The sequence below is a fragment of the Bacillus rossius genome, chromosome 8 (genome assembly GCF_032445375.1).
Source record: "Bacillus rossius redtenbacheri isolate Brsri chromosome 8, Brsri_v3, whole genome shotgun sequence".
Lineage (NCBI taxonomy): Eukaryota > Metazoa > Arthropoda > Insecta > Phasmatodea > Bacillidae > Bacillus > Bacillus rossius.
The window spans coordinates 38,893,635-38,912,514 of NC_086336.1; the positions used below are offsets into that span (position 1 = coordinate 38,893,635).

Below are 18,880 nucleotides of genomic sequence, written 5' to 3' on the forward strand. Positions count from 1 at the left end.
CCCACCATTCCTCTCTCAGTATACTTTGCTAGCTAGATTCTAAAAAAAAAAAAACAGAATAATTCCAATGCTTAAGTGCGAAGCAATGTCACATCTGTCACTGATTGATAGCTTCATTACTGCATCGACCAAAGAAGCATCAAAAACTGTCATTGCATATTCAGGGTATCTACAAATACCTGGTGAACCAATTTCAGGACTTTACAGAACCTTAACAAATCATTTTCTTACAATAAATTCTTTTGTATGACAAGGTCATTTTTGTGTATAATATGCTAAATTAAACATACTCTCAGATATATTTGCAGGAATGTGTTGATTTTTATGTTAAAAAGATAAAAACTTTTCAGGGATAATTTTGACATGAGATTAAGTGGACAAGTCTCACACTGATTACATTTAATGTGCAACATTAAACTGAAGTGAGGTGTCCAAAAACAAATTGCAAGTAAGCAAAATATTTTGTGACTTTCAGCACCATTACCGTTTACTTCGTAACTTTTACCTGACTTTCATTACCAGTACTTCAGTTTCATGACAGTTTTGTGACTGAGAACGTAGCCATTCCTTCACACACGCACCACAACGAAGGCACAACTCACACTTGTCCGGGTCGAAGTCGGTGACCACAGCCTGCAGGCCGTTGAGCAGCTTGCAGAGGCTGGGCCAGATCTGCAGGCGGGAGGTGAATGCTGCCTCGCCCAACACCTGGGGCTCTTGCATGATCCAGTCCAGGGTCAGCTTGACTGAGCAACCAACACCCGTCACTACACACGCTGCTCCTCTCCTACACTCACAGCTCAAGCCAAAATATAACACTCTTATTATATCAAAGTCTGTAGAACATTCCCCTGTTGACTTATCCCAAAAATTATTTGAACATACTACCTATTCCATTTCTCAACATTATGTTTAACTGCAATCTTCAAGTATACAATTACAGGCATTCACATCCCCCCACCCCACCCCAAAACCAATGGCTAAACTTATAATTAATCACCATGTCTGTAAATTACGGTAGAAGCTGCAGCATTCTGGCTTACTGGCTCTATTACATTGGCAAATAATTAGGCCCGTCCGAACATCAGCTTTTACTTCAAATCTGAATACTTAATTATTCGCAACTACAAATATGGAATTTTAATAGTAAAAGAAATAAATCACAAAAAAAAATTTTTTCACACATGGAAGATACGTAGAGAAAGAATTAAGTAAATCTGAAGTGTAGTGCCTTCTGAGAAATTAGACAATAAATACTGAAGTTAAAGGTTTAAATTAAGTCAGTTACAAAAATTATATGTAATATTATTGTTAAAATATTTAACTTTTTGAAAAAAAAAAATGTGTTTTTATACAAGAAACATAACCTAACCACCTTTAACATCAGTTTATATTTTCCTTATTTCCCACAACCAGCTATGCTAAATATTGATATAAAAAGTTTTTGCAAACTGAAAAATCCAATTAACTTCTCGAAAAAGGAAATTTTTTTTAAATTTTCTATTTGCAAAATAGTGATTAAATGAGCTCATGATTATTTATTTAAACGCTATGTGTTAACGTGTTTTCATGTTATCGGCAGTCGGATAAACTGTATATTATTTCAGCAATATAACAACATATATTCTGCTATTTTTCTTTGAAATTTAGAAACATTATTTACGTTTGCTTTTTTAGTTCTTGTTTAGTCATAGATATATACAGAAAGTAAGCTGCCAGTGTGGTGCATGGTGGTTGACTGATAGTGACTATTGATCACTGTCTTATAGATAGATTTGGACACTTCCCATCCTTTGCCTTGGCGTGTCTCATCGCCATCGGCTTAGTGAAGGTTGCGGCGGCCTGCGAACTAAAGGCGCTAGTAGTAGTTGTCCCCTTCATTAACATTGTGTTAAATGGGAGATTCAGATAAAATATATTATTCCTAATTCCGTCACTTCACTCACTCACTCATCACCAGACACCGTCACCACAGTCTTGACTTTCTAAATAGCTTTAAATGAAACGAATAGCCAATTAACTGTCAAAGTCAAATTATTAATTTTATTTCATAAAATATTAGTTTTTAATGTGTATAAAATCAACTAAAGTCATTTGCACGCAACTAACTAACAACAAATGGCGAAGAACCAAAAAAATAGATCGTGAAGAATGACCGCTACGCACCCGCTGGCAAGGCGAAGTACTCTACGAGAGCGTCGTCATCTTTCAGGGTGTACACGGGAAGCAGGTAGGTGCTGAGAGAGCCAGCCAAGAGGTCCAGCACCAAAGACCTGGCCTGTCGCTCGTCGGCAGAGAGCTGCTCCGCGCTGAACACCGTTACCCTGTCCGACGGCACACTCCCACTTGCGTTCTGCAGAGCGTACAGGTTGATTGCCAGCATCTGCAACGGAGCACGTTTCATTACACAAACACATACCTAGTACCGCTTTATAAAGTAATAATTCAAAAATGTTACTGTGAAATAAAACTCAACAACAGCACATGGCACACCGTTAAAAAAAATTTCATTCTACAGAACTTCTTGAATAGCTTAAATTTGTTGTACATGCAGCAAATCCAGTCTAAGAAAATCCAGCATTATAAACTTTCCAGCAAAATAAATTTATATTTCGGACTACTTTGTCCTGCTTCTGACAGTGTTCCAGTGTTAATCTGGCGGACTGTGGGCCAATAGAAACCCTCAGTATTGAATCACAAGTACGTGTACATTCACTTTGCTTATAAGGTTTACAATCACCAACATTTTCGTGTAAAAAATTTGAAATGCAGCACCATTATTTACAAAACTATGATAAGTTAAAACCATTTAGCACAAGTTTACTGTCAAAATGTCCGAGTCATAGATATGGCGATGCGTGATGATCAGGGACCCTGAAAAATTGTGTATCTGGAAATTTTAGAAAAACTAAGAAATTATGCTATTCAAAGAAAATTCCCCCCCCCCCCCCCCCCAGCCCTCCTTTTTTCAGGGTTATTAAGGATTATATAAAAAAATTGTAATAATATAGAAATTTATTGCTTTTTACATTCCTCTGTAGAATGTGAGTCAACCTTATTTTTGTTCAATAAGCAAAAAAATTAGGTATTGTCTGAGCTGTCAAAAGGTACATCACACATGTTGAATCCAGCTTTTAACTTATTCTGCTTTAAGAAAAAAATCTTTAGAATAACCAGGTATTTTAATTTTCTCAAAGACTAAGAATTTTAGTCACCAATTCGACTTTCCGAAGCTTCACACACTATTATCTACCAAGATCTTTCAACATTTTTGTATTGATAGCATTGCTTGTAAATCATGTTTAACTTCCATGATGTACCACACAGTCCGGGCATTCTTCATTGAAACATTCTGAAATCCAAAACCTGATCAAGCTGCTCACAGTTTGATTTTTTTCAGATGGATTTGGGCATTTGTTCACCTTGACTGCTAACTGACTCTGCAAACTCGTAAACTTACGGTTAATCCACAATGATTAATTGAAAAAGTGATTCAAATCATGATATCAGAGACATATTTAAACATTTTTTTTTCTGCCAAGGAAAAATCATTGTATGTAGTGTATATATCTTTCTTTGGTAATACCAGTAAAAACTATATTGACGTTTGATTATCCGACAAAATCTCTAATCTGGAAAGGCATTGGTCCCCAATGTGTCAAATAAAAAAAGTTTTACTCTTAATTACTATTAGTTAGGTAAAATTGTAAAAAAATAAAAATCACCTGTACAAGTTTCCAAGACGACAAGCTCTCAGTAGCTACGTGAGCTGTCAACATTGTGGTCAAAATCCTGACGTACTTTTCCACCTGCTGCAGTTCCGTGCCTGTGTGCAGCAGTCCGTGAAGTTTCAGAAACAAGGAAATATACTCGGAGACAGATAGCTTGGAGCGCGAGTCCACATTCAGCCTGTAACACATGTCACACAAACAATGCATTCTGACAGTACAGAAACACTTTATTATTACAAATTATACTTCCCAAAAATAAACAAACAGTAATGAATAGAAACAACAGTTTAATGTTTTAATTTTGACGCTAATATGGTTAAAAAGGGTTATTTATTTATGTTTTTTTTTTAAAAAGACAGTATAATTTTGTCTGTGAGACATGACACTTTCTTTTCAGTAAAATCATTTGTAATGTCTAGAACAGAATGACTAATTACCTTGTTTTTGTGTGTCGGGACAATGTAACTGTACCATGTCCATATAAATCAAATGAGTTAATAAGAGATGCAAGATCAAACTAAATAAATTTTTTTCTAGAGCTACATGGGATACAGAATTTTGGTTTGGAAAAACTTCAATCTGAAAAAAGTTACCACACGAAAAGGTTAAAAATTCCAAAAATTTCTACATATTTATGCAGGATAAATTGTGTAGTTTTTAGTAAGTACAACCAAATAATCTTATAAAGGGATAGATGCTTGTAATTTTCATGAAACCGCAAAACACCATGAACTAATGAAATTTCATTTAATTCTATGATGAAAAAAATAATAAAAAAAAAGATCACACAGAACATAATGAAAAATTAGCTCATAATTACACTTTTAACTAGGAATGGGCATGTCGATTATTCGGTGCTTCAATTCCAGAATTCTACCTGGAATCGGAACAGTCACTCGATTCTCATATCATATAAGATATAAGGAATCACACCTAATTAAGAATGGAAGGTCGTATGAACCGTTGATAATTTGGATGTAAAATAGATTCACATAAATTGACTCTTGCCACAATTGCATATTTTCCTGCCAGTAAGCTGACAATGTTTCCGCAAATCGCCTGGCACTAATATGCTAACAACATGGTAAATTATTTTAAGATTATATTACAACCACAATCATGTATAATCTGTAACACTGTAATAACCAAAGTTAGATTTCTGTACTTGTGACAAAAACATTGTGAACTTAATTCAATATAACAGCTTTATTCCAGTGGCGGTCACTATTTCAGTAGCAGCCGCGATTTTGTGGAAGACAGATGTGCCTGTGCACGCTCCTCGTAACTAATGTGTTGTGACCGCATTTATTTTTGTTCTTTCCTGATAACTGTAAGTACTGAACATCAATGATTGACGTGTCACTAATTGACCAACCTGAATTCCTGGGATTTTGTAAGCCCTTCAAACATAAGTGTGAAATCATCTTAGAACTTGCTCAAGACCCTCAAAAGAATGTGTTTCAGCCTCCAAAAAAAAAAACTGGTTCATTGGAGTCTGAAAATACAAAGGAACTTAACATGGAAACATGCAAACTGGATAATTTAATTAATCTGGTGAAATATTTAGAAATGAAAATTGATGAAGTTAAGTCTGAAAATTTTTTCTTAAAGACTCTGCTATTAGACTCTAGATCTGAAATTTCTGAGCTAAAAGAGGAAATCATGCAACTATAACAAGAACTACATGAGAATAACGGCTCAAAAATCATTCAGTCAAGACATCAAACAAGTTTCTGGTACATCAAGATCTGACCGTGCATCAACATCAAGCAACAGTGGTCCGCGGGAACATGTAGCAACATCTGGTGACAGTGGTTCGCCCGCTGACCAACTTACTACTCAGCGGTGTTCACGCGATGTCAACAATTCTCAAAGTAAACACAGTGTAGACAATCAAGACTTTATTACTGTTCAATACAGATGCAAACCCAAATCCAACAGCAATCAAGAGACAAACACGCAACCAAATGAACGTTAAAAAAAAACACCAATGAATGCAGGAATCAGGAACTCTATGTCACTCAAAAATGTATTTGAACCAAAATAAAAAAAAGGCTCTTTTTGTAACTTGCTTTGAACCTTCTGTGTAATAAAACGAGATTTGATTACATTTACATTGCAAATGAACTAAATCTTTCACAAGTGAAAGTGTTTAAACTTCGTACCAAGTATGACACTTATGCTTCCTTCCATATCTCTGTTTTGGAAGAGGATATTTCTAGAATAAAATCTCAGTATTTTGGCCTAATGAATGTCTCATACGCCAGTTTTACAGGAAATTGCATCTTGAACAACTTGCTAATGACAGTGCCACGGTTTGTGATCCTGTAAACATTAAGGGTGCTTCATATGTCATCTCTAACACAGCGCACGGACGTAATCCATGCCTTGTCCCCGAGAGTGGGTAATAATTTATCAAAACGTCAGAGGCCCAAGAACTAAATCTACTGAATTTTTTGATAATGTTGCATGTACTAAACATGATATAATCTGCATTACCAAAACATGGTTTAATGATTCAAGTATCTATTCTCATTACTTTACTGATAAATATTTCATTTTCCGAACCGACAGAAATGCAGATATAACAATGATAGAAAGAGATGGTGATTGAATAGGAGTCAACAAACACATTTTTCTTTCTGTTCATCAATCTTATTATAATTATTAGCCTGGAATCGAAGAAGTATGGATAAAAATTCAAACCTCTCCTAATAAATATCTTACACTTGGCAAATCTATATATGTACCACCTCAAACAACCCAAAAATATATGCTACATATTTTTAAGCACTATCAAGACACATTTACTAATTATCAAGATGATATTTTAATAGTAGTTGGTGACTTTAATATGCCGGGTGTGGATTGACTCAATAACCATACTCTGAACATATATCATAGCTAAATCAAGTCCAAGGTTCAATCCCTACTTAATTTTGCCATCAGTATGAACCTAAATCAGTGTAATGAAACACAAACTCTCTACTTGACTTATGTTTCACTAATCTATGTGAATGTGTGGTCTCAAAAGCAGATGATGCATTAGCTAAAGATGATCTGCCACATCCTACTCTTGATATTAAAATAACAGAAATTAATTCAACCACAAATAAGGACCCTTCCATGTACACAAATTATAAAAAATGTGTATACTATTTAAGTTTATATAATGCCATAAAAAATCATGAATGGTCTAATAATGATATAAGTCAACAGATGTAAACCTCTTGTCTGATAATTAACAAATTTTTTATGTGACAATTTAAATATTTTTATCCGAATGTCAACTACCCATGCTTCCAAATTCCCCCACTGGTTCTCCAATGACCTTATTCAAGCTTTGAAATAAAATAAAGACTTTCATAAATTATTTAAAAGAAATAATGATATGCTGTATCCTACTAATATTATAAACGCGAAAGTTTGTAAGTATGGATGGTTTTTTGTTACTCTTTCACATAAAAACTACTGAATGGATTTGAATGAAATTTGGCCTACAGTTAGCTTATAACCTGGATTAACACATATACCCCATTTTAATATGAAATTTCATCCCTAAGGTAATGAAAAAGTGATAATTTCATTTTATAACAGAAAAAATCATGGTCATATACATACAAATAGTGAGTGAGTGTCATTTCTCTATGTCTGACACACAATCATACACATAGTAAGGTCTGGCAAATTAATATTTTTCTCCTTGGTGAGACCAGTCCGCTTAGTGGAGCTCGCAGCGGCTAGCAAAATAAAGGCGCTAAAAACAGTTTTGTTCTTAACTTCGTCAATAGATAGAGTTGCCTTGAATTTTAAATGCACCATCGTTTGATGAGTTTGTCATGTCTTTAATTTCCGTTTGTTTGTGCCGTATGCGTTACTATACCATTCATATCATTGCGATGAAATTTTGGTGATTTGTTATGCGCATGCCCATGAAGGTTACTGAGACGGTATAACTATTTTTCAATAGTTGGAGCACGAATAGTGTCAAAAAATGTGTTTATTTCATTTTATATAGCGGCACTTCGTCTGTTTTTGTTGTGCAAGTGCGCACGCATGACACAATTTATTTGAATATAAAAGAGAGACAGAGATAGAGACGGAGAGATAAGTTGAGATAGAGTGAGGTATAGAGAATGAAATGGGTTAGATAGAGATATACCTATAGATGTATAGCGCTATATAGAGACTTATATATATAGAAGATATAGAGATAGTGGGAAGTATATATGTAGATATAAAGAGATAAATAGAGATAGAGAGATACATAGATGTATATAGATGTAGATAGAGATAAATGTGTATTGAGATGGATAGATGATTTGTATATGTGGAACTACTTCAAACATATTACAAAACAAAACTGAATGAGGCATTGCAATGCAGGCCGAGCATTAGCTAGATAATGGAATCTTTTCAATATTAGTAATCTCTTTTTTTTTTCTATATTGATTTATAAAATCTTAATTACATACAGACCAGGTAAATAACTATAATCTGGCAGAACAACATCTGTCTGAATCTGAAAGTGATATAAATTAATTTTCACACTTGACATTCAAATTAAGAAGACAATTACTAACTACACCCTGTGTTCAGCCCGGGCAACGCCGGGTATTGCAGCTAGTTACACATATTTTTCTTATTACTGCCAAAAAGTTTAAAAACTTATCAAAAGAGAGAAAATAAATTGGACACTTAAGGTGAACCATAATATCAAGAAAACTCAAAAAAAAATGTTTGGCAATATGTCAAAATAATGAATATCATTATCAACAAAATTCATCTTTAAGTGTCAATGGGGTGGTCTAGAAGATCCCATTTTAATTTCAAACTGTTTTGCTAAGTATTTTTCAAGTGTATATGTAATGCGGAATGTCATGCCTCCAAGTGTTACTATGAATACCACCCCAGTTTCAACTCCAATGCCTTTCATTTGAACGCCTAGTACTATGGGGCAATAAATCCCTGAAACCTACCAAATCTACAGGATCTGATGGTATAACCAATTTTATACTAAAAGCATGTGCTCTGCTATTCATGCCTCGGTTACAGCATATATTTTAATACTATCTTGAATACAGAAGTCTTCCCCCATAAATATAAAATAACTAAAGTTATAGGTTTTTGAAAAAATCATGTTTAGACATCTGTAGTTCAACAATGAAAATAGATTATCTGAACATCAACATGGTTTTAGATTTGGGATGTCAACTACCACAAATTTACTTACTTTTATAAACCCTATACAGTGAAACCCTGATTATCCGTTTTCCAATGGACCATGAGTAAAAAACGGATAATCCAGGAAATCCTACAATGTGGGAACACACTCTAAAGTTACCAAATGCACAATGTATGTACTATTGCAAAAACTTTCAGTGAATCAGTTAGGTATTTCCATAAACTGACACCAGCAGCACACTGTATATACACTTTTCATGGGGACAAAGTAAAAAGTGTAAAAAGCGGGAAAGTGTAAATAAAGGGAAAAGTAAGAAATACGTTAAAGTTAATTAAAATACAGTCGCATCCTGCAGCGTTCATAACAAATGCGGGCTACATTACACATATGCATTGCACCACAGTAAAAAATTTTAAATAAAAGGGCCGCAAATTGGACATTTACCGTCAATAGCGCGCCGTGCGCGGAGAAAGGTCATCGTACTCAATCAGCTGTTATGGCGCGACGTACCCGCCGGCTGGCTCTCTCTGTTGTCTGAGCTGCGCATGCGCAGTATAACTCACTCAACGCTCCACCCAGAATCGTGACGTTCCATCAGCAGCCAGCCAATAGTTGCGAGCTTAGCGGAAAAAAATATAAGCTCCACATCCCGTGTACCAGTTTTCTCCAGTTTATTGGTATACGCACCAGTTTTCTCGCTGCCGTGACACGTTCATGTTTACGTCCATCTTGATGTCTTGATACCAATAATTAATTAATTATGATCCCCAGATATAAATGGTTAGTTTAAAAAATATGCGTCAACTGTACAATACTTCCGAAATTATAAAATACGTTTAAAACAGTTACCAAGACTCCGCTCATTTTATCTAGTGAGGTTTATGTCTCGTACCAGTATTTCGGCTAAGTTGTGACATAAATATAGTAACAGAACGTTTATACATTCTTGAGTTTACGTTTTTCCCGAGTACATTTTAGATTGCCTCCTGCTATAATTACTCGGACTTTTACACGCCTAGGCTTAAATTATTATATGTTTAGAAATAAAAGCAACTTTTCATGTTATAAAATATGTTTATTTTGCGATTTAAAATGTTCACTGCCGACTATAAAAGTTACGTTTTTCACAATGTTTTTAGGCCTACTATCGTTGTTACGTGATGTAAATAGCGGGATGGATTAGATTTTTGAGACGTAATTCGCGTGAAAGTATTGTATTGGATTAAATGGGAACCAAACGGGACCTGAAGAATATAGTGCAAATAACGGGAAAGCGTAAATAACTGTAAGGGGTTTCACTACTTCCTTAATTTTTTTAAATGAACAAAATGTGCCATCCACTGGGATGTTTGATGCCCGAACTTGCTGGAACCAAGAAAACAAAACTTTCTCAAGCTCACTGTATTTCAACTGTCTTGCCATTTTCGGTTTTTTTGAAGACTGGCCGAACTGACTTGCTTGTTTCCGAATCTCATTTCTTCTAGCGAAGATAGAATTAAGAGTCGATGGAGGAATACCATAGCGCTTTGCCAAATCAACCCGTTTTTCGCCTGGATTTTTTTCAACGGCATTTATAATTTCTAAACGCTCTTTAATGGTTTTAACCTCTTTTGTAGGCCGATACATTACAATGAACCTTTACAAATTTCACACGTGCATTAGAGTTAAATGCGTAAAGCTAATTTACCATAAACAAAGAAAATCTCGCGCATATACGGCCGGCCACGGAAACGCTAGGATGAACAATTTCGTCTATGTTTCTCGCAGGATTTCACTGCCGCTAAATAGAAACGTGTTTACGTTGGGCTAGTATGTACAGTATATCGACCACGGTTATATTGTTGTGTCGATTATCGCACAAAGCAAGAACTATCGTGCGAGCGTTAGCTTTCGTCTGTTGTTTTATCGAAGTTGGTGAACCTTTTAGCAACAGCGTCATGCTCACTTTATTCGTTTTCTTTTAGTAATGGCCGCCATATGTAAATATCGGTATTGCGTGTCGTGTAGACACGCGTAAACTGGAATATTTCTCGGGAATTTGAATGTGAAATCGGTAAAAAGCCTGTAAAGTTCAACCCGTTAAACCGGGTTAAAAAATATTCGTAAACGATGGAAACGGGATTTTTTTAACATTGTTCTTGTGGGATTTTTTCGGGACCACGGACATTGAACAATAAAACCGGGAAATTCTACAATGCGGGAACGAATAAACGAGGTTTCACTGTATATGCTGAAGTAAATAGGGGTCAAATTGATACTTGCTACTTCGATCTTGCCAAGGCATTTGAACCACTCAAAATTACTTCAAAAGCTTACAAGATTTGGTGTGTGTAATAAATAATTAGGGTGGCTCTCTAATTATCTTAAAGACCAACTTTTTGTTTCAATTAATAACTCTTCATAACACCAAACTCACTCTGGTATCCCTCAAGGAGGTACTCTATCACCTTTATTGTTTAACATCTTTATTGATGACATTACTCAGGTTAAAACTTACTCCTCTGGTCTGTTATTTGTTGATGATCTTAAAATCTTTAGAAAGAAAATTACTGAAAATGATTGTTAGCTACTTCAGCATGACATTTCTGAAATCTCTAATTAATGTGTATCACTAATTTGGTTACTCTTAATAAAGATAAAATGTTAGTTATATCCCATACAAGAAAATTTATTCCTATAAGGTATGACTATAAGCTTGATAATAGAATTATAGAAAAAAAACTTGACTCTAAATTATATTTCCATTAACATATTAACACTTTGGTATCTAGCTCACACAGAACACTAGCTTTGATCAAATACATTACTTACCTTGCATCAGAAAATGACTCATTACTTACACTTTGCTTTTCATTAATCAGAATCAAACTATATCATGGTTCCGTGATTTGGATCGGGCCACGCTCTAATTTTTCATATCCATTTCGTTCATACATTTATGAAGTAACCCCATGCTAAATAAATTACATTCATTGAACTGAGCATGTATACTAAAAGATTACAAAACTGCGTTTCCAGTAAAAAATGTAACTGAGGAGAGAGACGACTCACTGCTCCTCGGCACTCTTGTTGAAGGTGCGAGACAGGTTGGTGGCTGCCGCAGGGAACAAGTGTCTGACAGTCACACTGCGCACGTAGTGGAACACAGTGCTCAGGCGATCCCCCCGGCTGGCCTCCAGCAGCGCCAGCTGGTTGTAGGGTTGGCCACTCTGGGGCGACAACTGAACTGCGTGCCTGCCGTGACACACATTCACTCTTACTCCTGTCCTCACCACACTAAACTCACACTATATGATTATGCAATATTTACCCCATACACTTATACTAAGTAAACTACTACAGTATTATTACTAAAAAAAATTACATCTATTAAGGATTAGCAGTTAAAAAACCAATGATAATTACACATTTAGTACATAACTGCTTCATTAACACACGCACACACACAATCACACAGTAAAACAGTTTCAGACCGCACTGTTCCAAGATGTTTTCCTGCCTAAAACAGTTAAATAATACAGCACCGAAAGTTTCCTAAACCATCGATCTTAAAAATCCTTCTTTAATACATTTCGAGGTACTGGCAAGTTTAATAAACTCCAAATAAGCACCAAAATACACAAATAAATTCATTTTCTATCATAAATCCTTGTTTAATAGGTACTTTCCAGAAATATCATACAACTTGTGTGTTAGTCAAATAACCGTAACATAAAAGCGCTATATTTTATTTCCTGAACAGCCTTCTTTTAAGGTAACATTATTTTCAGTAGCAGCTATCTGAAAATTTATGCACACAACAAAAAAGGCACAATTTACAGCACTTTAAACTTAACACACATAATGATAGTGTAAAAACATTCCAAAACACTATGAAAAACATGAACTATACTCAGCATTTGAACACATGAGTAACCAAAGCTATCTCTCAAAGCAGTGGCTGAAAGATGTTTTTTTTAAAACTTGAAGAGAAATGATCATTCAGCGTGTTTGTATTTTTTTAAAGCATTCTTAACAGAAAAAAAAAAATCAACAATCTGGGTCTGAGAGTAAATTTGCAGTGAAAATTACTAATATTGATGAACTAAAATACTGTTTTGTTTAGGAAGCTCCTGTTAACAAACAAAACAAAAAAGAAAAAATTGTTTTAAACGTTAACGTGAACTTAATTTTTAATATCCCACACACAAAAAGTTATTAAAAAATATCAAAATTTTCCACAGATTAAATTGGATTTCATATGAACTATTTTGCTTTTTGCTAAAATTTTAGACACCTGCGAATACTCAAAATTGGATTTTCGGGAGATTTTTTTATAATACTTGTCTCAAGCTATTTGCTGTTCAAAAACACAAAATTAAAGCGAGCTTTTTTTCTTGTTTAGTACCTTAAGTTTCATTATTTCGGAATATAAGTCTTACTACCCTAGTATCCTTTACCTTATAACGTAACATCAGTAGAACCTCATTTTACGTACCCGGGATTTACAGTCATTTCCCTTATAGAACTAATGCATTACTTTCCCGCTTTTAAGCATTTCCTGCAGTTTATGTTGCAACAACACAGCATTTAATAGCAAACTATCAGAAAAATTAGACTAAAAAAATAAAAGTTGAAAGCGAATAGTGTGAAGTTTATTTATTATACGTTACAATATGGGGTCACTGCAGCATCAATTGCCATTTTATAAAACCTACTTTTTTGTTCCACGTGCCATCAAAACTTTGGTGATATGAATGCCAAAATTAAGTTCAGTTTTATATCCCTCCCTTTAAACATTAAATATATGCATTATATAAAATGTAAAAGTGTTTTTTTTTACATAATTAAAAAGAAGATTACTGGACTCTAATAAAAATTAGTTTTAAAGCAACGTATCCATGTGCATGTTCCGCGACACTCATTTTACTACATTAGAAATATTTTGGAAAAGCAGTTGATAGCACTTAATTTCCAAACATTGCAACTTGCACCGGTTTGCTACTTTTTTCAATTCTTTATCATAAAAAAATCTTACTGAAGGAAATTGAATAAATTTTTTAAAGAATTTTGGGAAATTTTGACAGAATATCTCTACAATTGACATATTGTATTTTTTTTAACCAACAGTTGGATACTTATCTTTACCGGGATTTGTGCATTCTATGGTGCATTTAATCATTAATTTTTTTGTGTTTAGAATTTGGTAGGTCGTAACGAAGTTTGCAGAATTCGGTTTTACGTTGTGAAAGAAATACATTTTCAATGTTGAGATGAATGCCACATCATCTCAGTCTTTGTAGTTTTCAGGAAATTTCGTAATTTGGAACTTTTACAACAATGATGGCAGTTATGATGCATTGAGTTTTTTTGGTATACTAAATATTAATGAATACCGTGTTTTATCGTATAATGGTCACACGCGCATAATCGTCGCAACCATATTTTAGGCTGTCAAAATTGGGATAAAAAAACTTCTCGCATAAACGTCTCATGATGTTTTTGGTCCTGCTAGTAGATGCCGAGCGCTTTGTGTAGGTATCTTTTCCATATAAAACAATGTATTTTAAAGTAGAAATCTAATATTTATTAGGTCATTACCACTTGCTTAGTAAATTAATGGAAAAATACGAAGTTGTTTGACGTGTAAATTTTCTTATAAAGACGTTTTTAAACGTTATTTCCTTTATCTGATCGTCTGCGTCGCCGCAGTGTAGGTATAATCTAAAATTTAATTTCGGTCATTACCACTTATTTATTTAATTGACGAAAATACAAAGTTGTCTAACGTGTAAATTTTCTTTTAAAGACGTTTTTAAAAGGTATTTCCTTTATCTGATTGTCTGAGTTACCGCGGCGTACCGCTTATAAAAATGTAGCCAGCGCATCATTCATGTTTGGTTATGTTGCTTCCCGTATAGAGCACGCGCACGTAGTCGAATATCAATATCTCGCCGAGTGCATACAATGCGCGCTCTCTGTCAGGTGCCGAGTTAACTACATTTGATAGTCCGCATTCTTTCGTGGCAAGTGTGTTCTACGACACGTTAGTTCACGTCAGATTCAAGTGGCTTGTGTTCGCGTTAGAGTTTTGGTTATTTTATTTAAAGTTGAAGAAAGGTTTTTGTTTAAGGAATTATAGATGTTTGGCGTGCTATTGTATACTCCACCTTTTTTTTTAAACAAACGTACTTTCCATGAACGGGTTTTGTTTTTATGAATAACTTTACCTAACAAATTTTTTTTTCCCCTCATAATCGTCGCACCCCTACTTTTCAAACTTGATTTTAGAATAAAATGTGCAACGATTATACGAGAAAACACAGTATATGAAAAATGCAACTCGCTCGACTCAATTCGAACTGGCGAGTTTTTGCATAAAACTTGACTCGACTTGAAAAACCTCTGTTCACAGATGTCTATAAAATTTTCTGTCCCAATTAATTTTCTGAGTAAAATGTAATTCCTTGTAGAATTTACTGTTGTAATATTTTACGAACATAACAATTTAACCCACAAAATTCATACTTTTTATACTTTATTTAACCTAGATAAGCACTAATTACGTATCGATAAACAAAACTGCATTATTTCGGTGCAATTGAAGGTAATAAATGAAAAAAATTACTTTGGATCACTATAATATTGTAGTATGCTGAGACCAATATTTTTAATATGTGTTTCATGTCTCCCCCTGCTTTCTTAACACTCTTGAATCCCAGCATTCAAAACACAGAAAATTGTTATTTTCTCATTTACTTATATGTAAAAAACTTTGCTTCAGAACTTGGCATCAGTCTTGTGACTGTGGGTTAGGTATGCTTGCCTGTAGAAAGCCTCCGCTTCCCTGCTCTGGTTGCGGTAGCGGGCTATGTCCCCCAGGTGAACAAGGCAGTGTTGACAGATGTAGTAGCAGGAACTCTTATTGGGCTGGCTGAAGTGGTCCGAGCCCCGCCAAACCTTCCCGTTCCCATACACAGAGCCCTTCCTGCAAACAATACAATCACATAAACACCACTCACGTAAAGTTAACAAAACAAATTACACAGTGGACGGTAAGAGTTCAAAAATGACAATCTATTTAATACATATAACATAAATTATGGCACACCCCCAATGAATCATGTTGATTGGGAGCATAAACTGTCCAAGTACAATAAACCCTGTTTAACAAGTTTCTCAAGGTACTTGGAAATGTAGACTTATTAACAGGAAAACTTACTACAAGTTTAAATTATATTTAGTATTTATAGGTCAAGTGAAACTTATGCAGGAAATTTTCTTAGGTGTGATTTTATTAACCATGTTTTACTGCAAAATTTCATTAACACTTTTAGGACGATTCTCGTACTGTCAGTCGGCACTCATATACTAAAAAGGCAGTACATAACTTTCCTTTATCTTATTTGCTTTTGCTCCCATTGCATATAATTTCTGACAATTCCAAGATAAATAAATGAAAATCTTATTATTTTTTTTTTTAAATTTTAGTCAGATACATTAAAAAGTGTATATCATTTGATAGTCTTGAAAGTTTTTTACACCAAGTAAGACATTTAAAAACACTTGCCGGGATGATTATAGCGCAATGCGAATGGTGTAAATTATCTATCGTACGCGGGTGAAAACGTAACACACCCGTGTCGGATGAAGTTGGCCTACCTGCGAAATGGCAGGTCGAGATCAAATGCAGTGCATATCTCCTGCAGGAGAGTTAAGTAGAAACCACTGGCTGCCTCCAGGCACAAAGACAACATTGCCTGGGATTCTGCTCGTTTCTGGTTCTGAAAGGAAGAGCCCACTCCTATACACACATACATACATACATACATACATACAATGCTACTAAGCACATGTAGAGCTTAACAAACATAACATTAACTGCAAACTTACATTCTACTCTTTATGGGACAGGTATACTGTAAAGTGACTGCCATCTGTTTTGAAGACTTCGAGCCCGCGTGCCGTTCTTGCTCCCTTCCTCTTTCCTTTCCCCTCTGTTTTATTGTCAATGCCGCCAACCCCCCCACCCCCTCTATGGGGTTTTTTCTTGCTTAATTTTGTCTTTCGTGCCATTGCACAGGTACACAGACGCACTCGCGCCTCCGCAAGGCATTTATGCTTATATGCTTGCGTAAGCTTGGTCGAGGCCGCCTTCTTTCTCGGGATATATCGTCCGTCACTAACTCTCATCGGTCATTGGATGTAGTCTTCCTAGACTACTGTTTGTGCTGTGCGATTGGCATTCTGTGGCAATTCCGGTAATATTAACTTCTCTTTACATAGTTGTATTCTAGATTCTGTTTTGGCTTGCCACTTCAAAATTCAAGTTCAGCATTTTTTTTTTGTGTACTTAGTTTCATATGCCCTTGCGTTTTGTCATTGCATGTGACACGTTGTGCGCCCGTGTAAATTATTCATTTCTTTTTCACTGTAATGTTCGGTGTTTTTGAGCATATACAATGCTTATTGTAAACGTAACTTCGGAATGTTGGCTGAAAGCTAATCGTTGATATTTTGTCCATTTTCCCAAAATCAGGTGAATTAAGAAGCCTGGTATCACCACTTGTTTGTCTTGGCTGATTTGATTGCTTTGATATGCTGGTGCCAATATGTATCTTAACGTAAATTTAAAACAACATCTGGACTGCAGTTGTGGTAATTGTATTTATTCATTGAAATGTATGTTAATATTCAGTGTAAATTTATTATTTATTACCCTTGTGTATGCTTAATTGATCTTTTCACCCTGAATTAGCATTTTGAAATGCCAAAAATGGCTTTGTGTTTTCTTAATAAAATATTTCTAAAGTAACCTTTTGTGAGAATTGTATTCAATTTTTCTTGTAGCAAAATTATTTAATCTTGTTAAGAGTTTAACAATCAAATTAGTTTAGTATGGCTGGAGCATTAAAGGGAAATCCTCCTTGAAGCATTACTGTATGCAAAGTTAACCTTTTGCAAATTTAATGATTTGACCGTATTAACACATTCAATTTTGCTTATTCAATCAAACTGTATTATTGTCCTGAAAATATAATTGTAAATAGTCTTGTCCATCCAAGCAATCAGGTTAGTGTATGATGTTCAGATTATTTGACTAATAAAAAATTTGATTGCAATATTTTGATGACGTCTCTGTTGCAAGTTATATAAATAAATGTTAAAGAGTATGATAATTTTTTGAAATCTTGACTATGATAAACTTATAAAGAACATTTAATGTTTTTTTAGTTTTGTTTCACATTTGTCTTTCCACCTCTGCTGCTAATATCAGGACTGTCATAAACTGTCGTATGTTAATCCTGCATGAATTGGAGGCTGCTGGGAGTACTAGTTGTTACTCCTAAGAGACTACAACTGTTTGACTACTTTAAAAACTAACACCAAAAAATCAGCAGCAATGTGTAAAATTTAATTACTTTGCAAAGAATCGAAAGTAATAAAAAAAAGTGGCACGCATTCACTATCCCCTAACTAAATTTTTTTCTCAGACTTATAATCTAATATGCATTACGTATACTACAGTATAATACCGGTACAATGTACCTCACCATAACGTATTTTTCACTTTAATTTTTTTTTTAATCCTGCCGAAAATAATATATTTTCAATGCAAAATTGTTTCAGATTAAAGTATCACAATTTTCACTATAACATATAAATTCCACTACTAGCGTGGCATTGCTACTCCAAAATTTACTTAAACTGGTAAATAAATTTTCAACTAAATGATTAATTGTATAGAAAAAACAAACAGAAATCAAACATACCACCGAAATGTAATTTCTAACCTCTAAAACCTCAAAACAAACAAACGTTTGCGTGCACTACCATAAATTAACATACTTAATGTGCGATGTGAACAACACAACACAATTTGATACATCGAAACACTGAAGTTCGAGAGAAAAGTTTATTAATTCAGAGGAATGTGTCATGCTAATTTATTGTTTGAAGTCCGTTCCGTGATTGTTATGGTTTT

General features: G+C 34.6%; 1 protein-coding gene across 1 annotated transcript in view; it reads right to left on the reverse strand.

Annotated features, from left to right (window-relative positions):
- LOC134534765 (nonsense-mediated mRNA decay factor SMG7-like) overlaps window positions 1-18,880 on the reverse strand; it is a 63,417-nt gene that overhangs the window by 29,605 nt on the left and 14,932 nt on the right. Inside the window, exons 5-10 of the mRNA XM_063373305.1 lie at window positions 16,558-16,679; window positions 15,722-15,883; window positions 11,968-12,150; window positions 3,726-3,909; window positions 2,167-2,383; window positions 603-746 (exon numbers count right to left, since the gene is read on the reverse strand). Of these exons, the coding sequence (XP_063229375.1) occupies window positions 603-746; window positions 2,167-2,383; window positions 3,726-3,909; window positions 11,968-12,150; window positions 15,722-15,883; window positions 16,558-16,679 (1,012 nt within the window). The remainder of the gene's footprint in view (window positions 1-602; window positions 747-2,166; window positions 2,384-3,725; window positions 3,910-11,967; window positions 12,151-15,721; window positions 15,884-16,557; window positions 16,680-18,880) is intronic.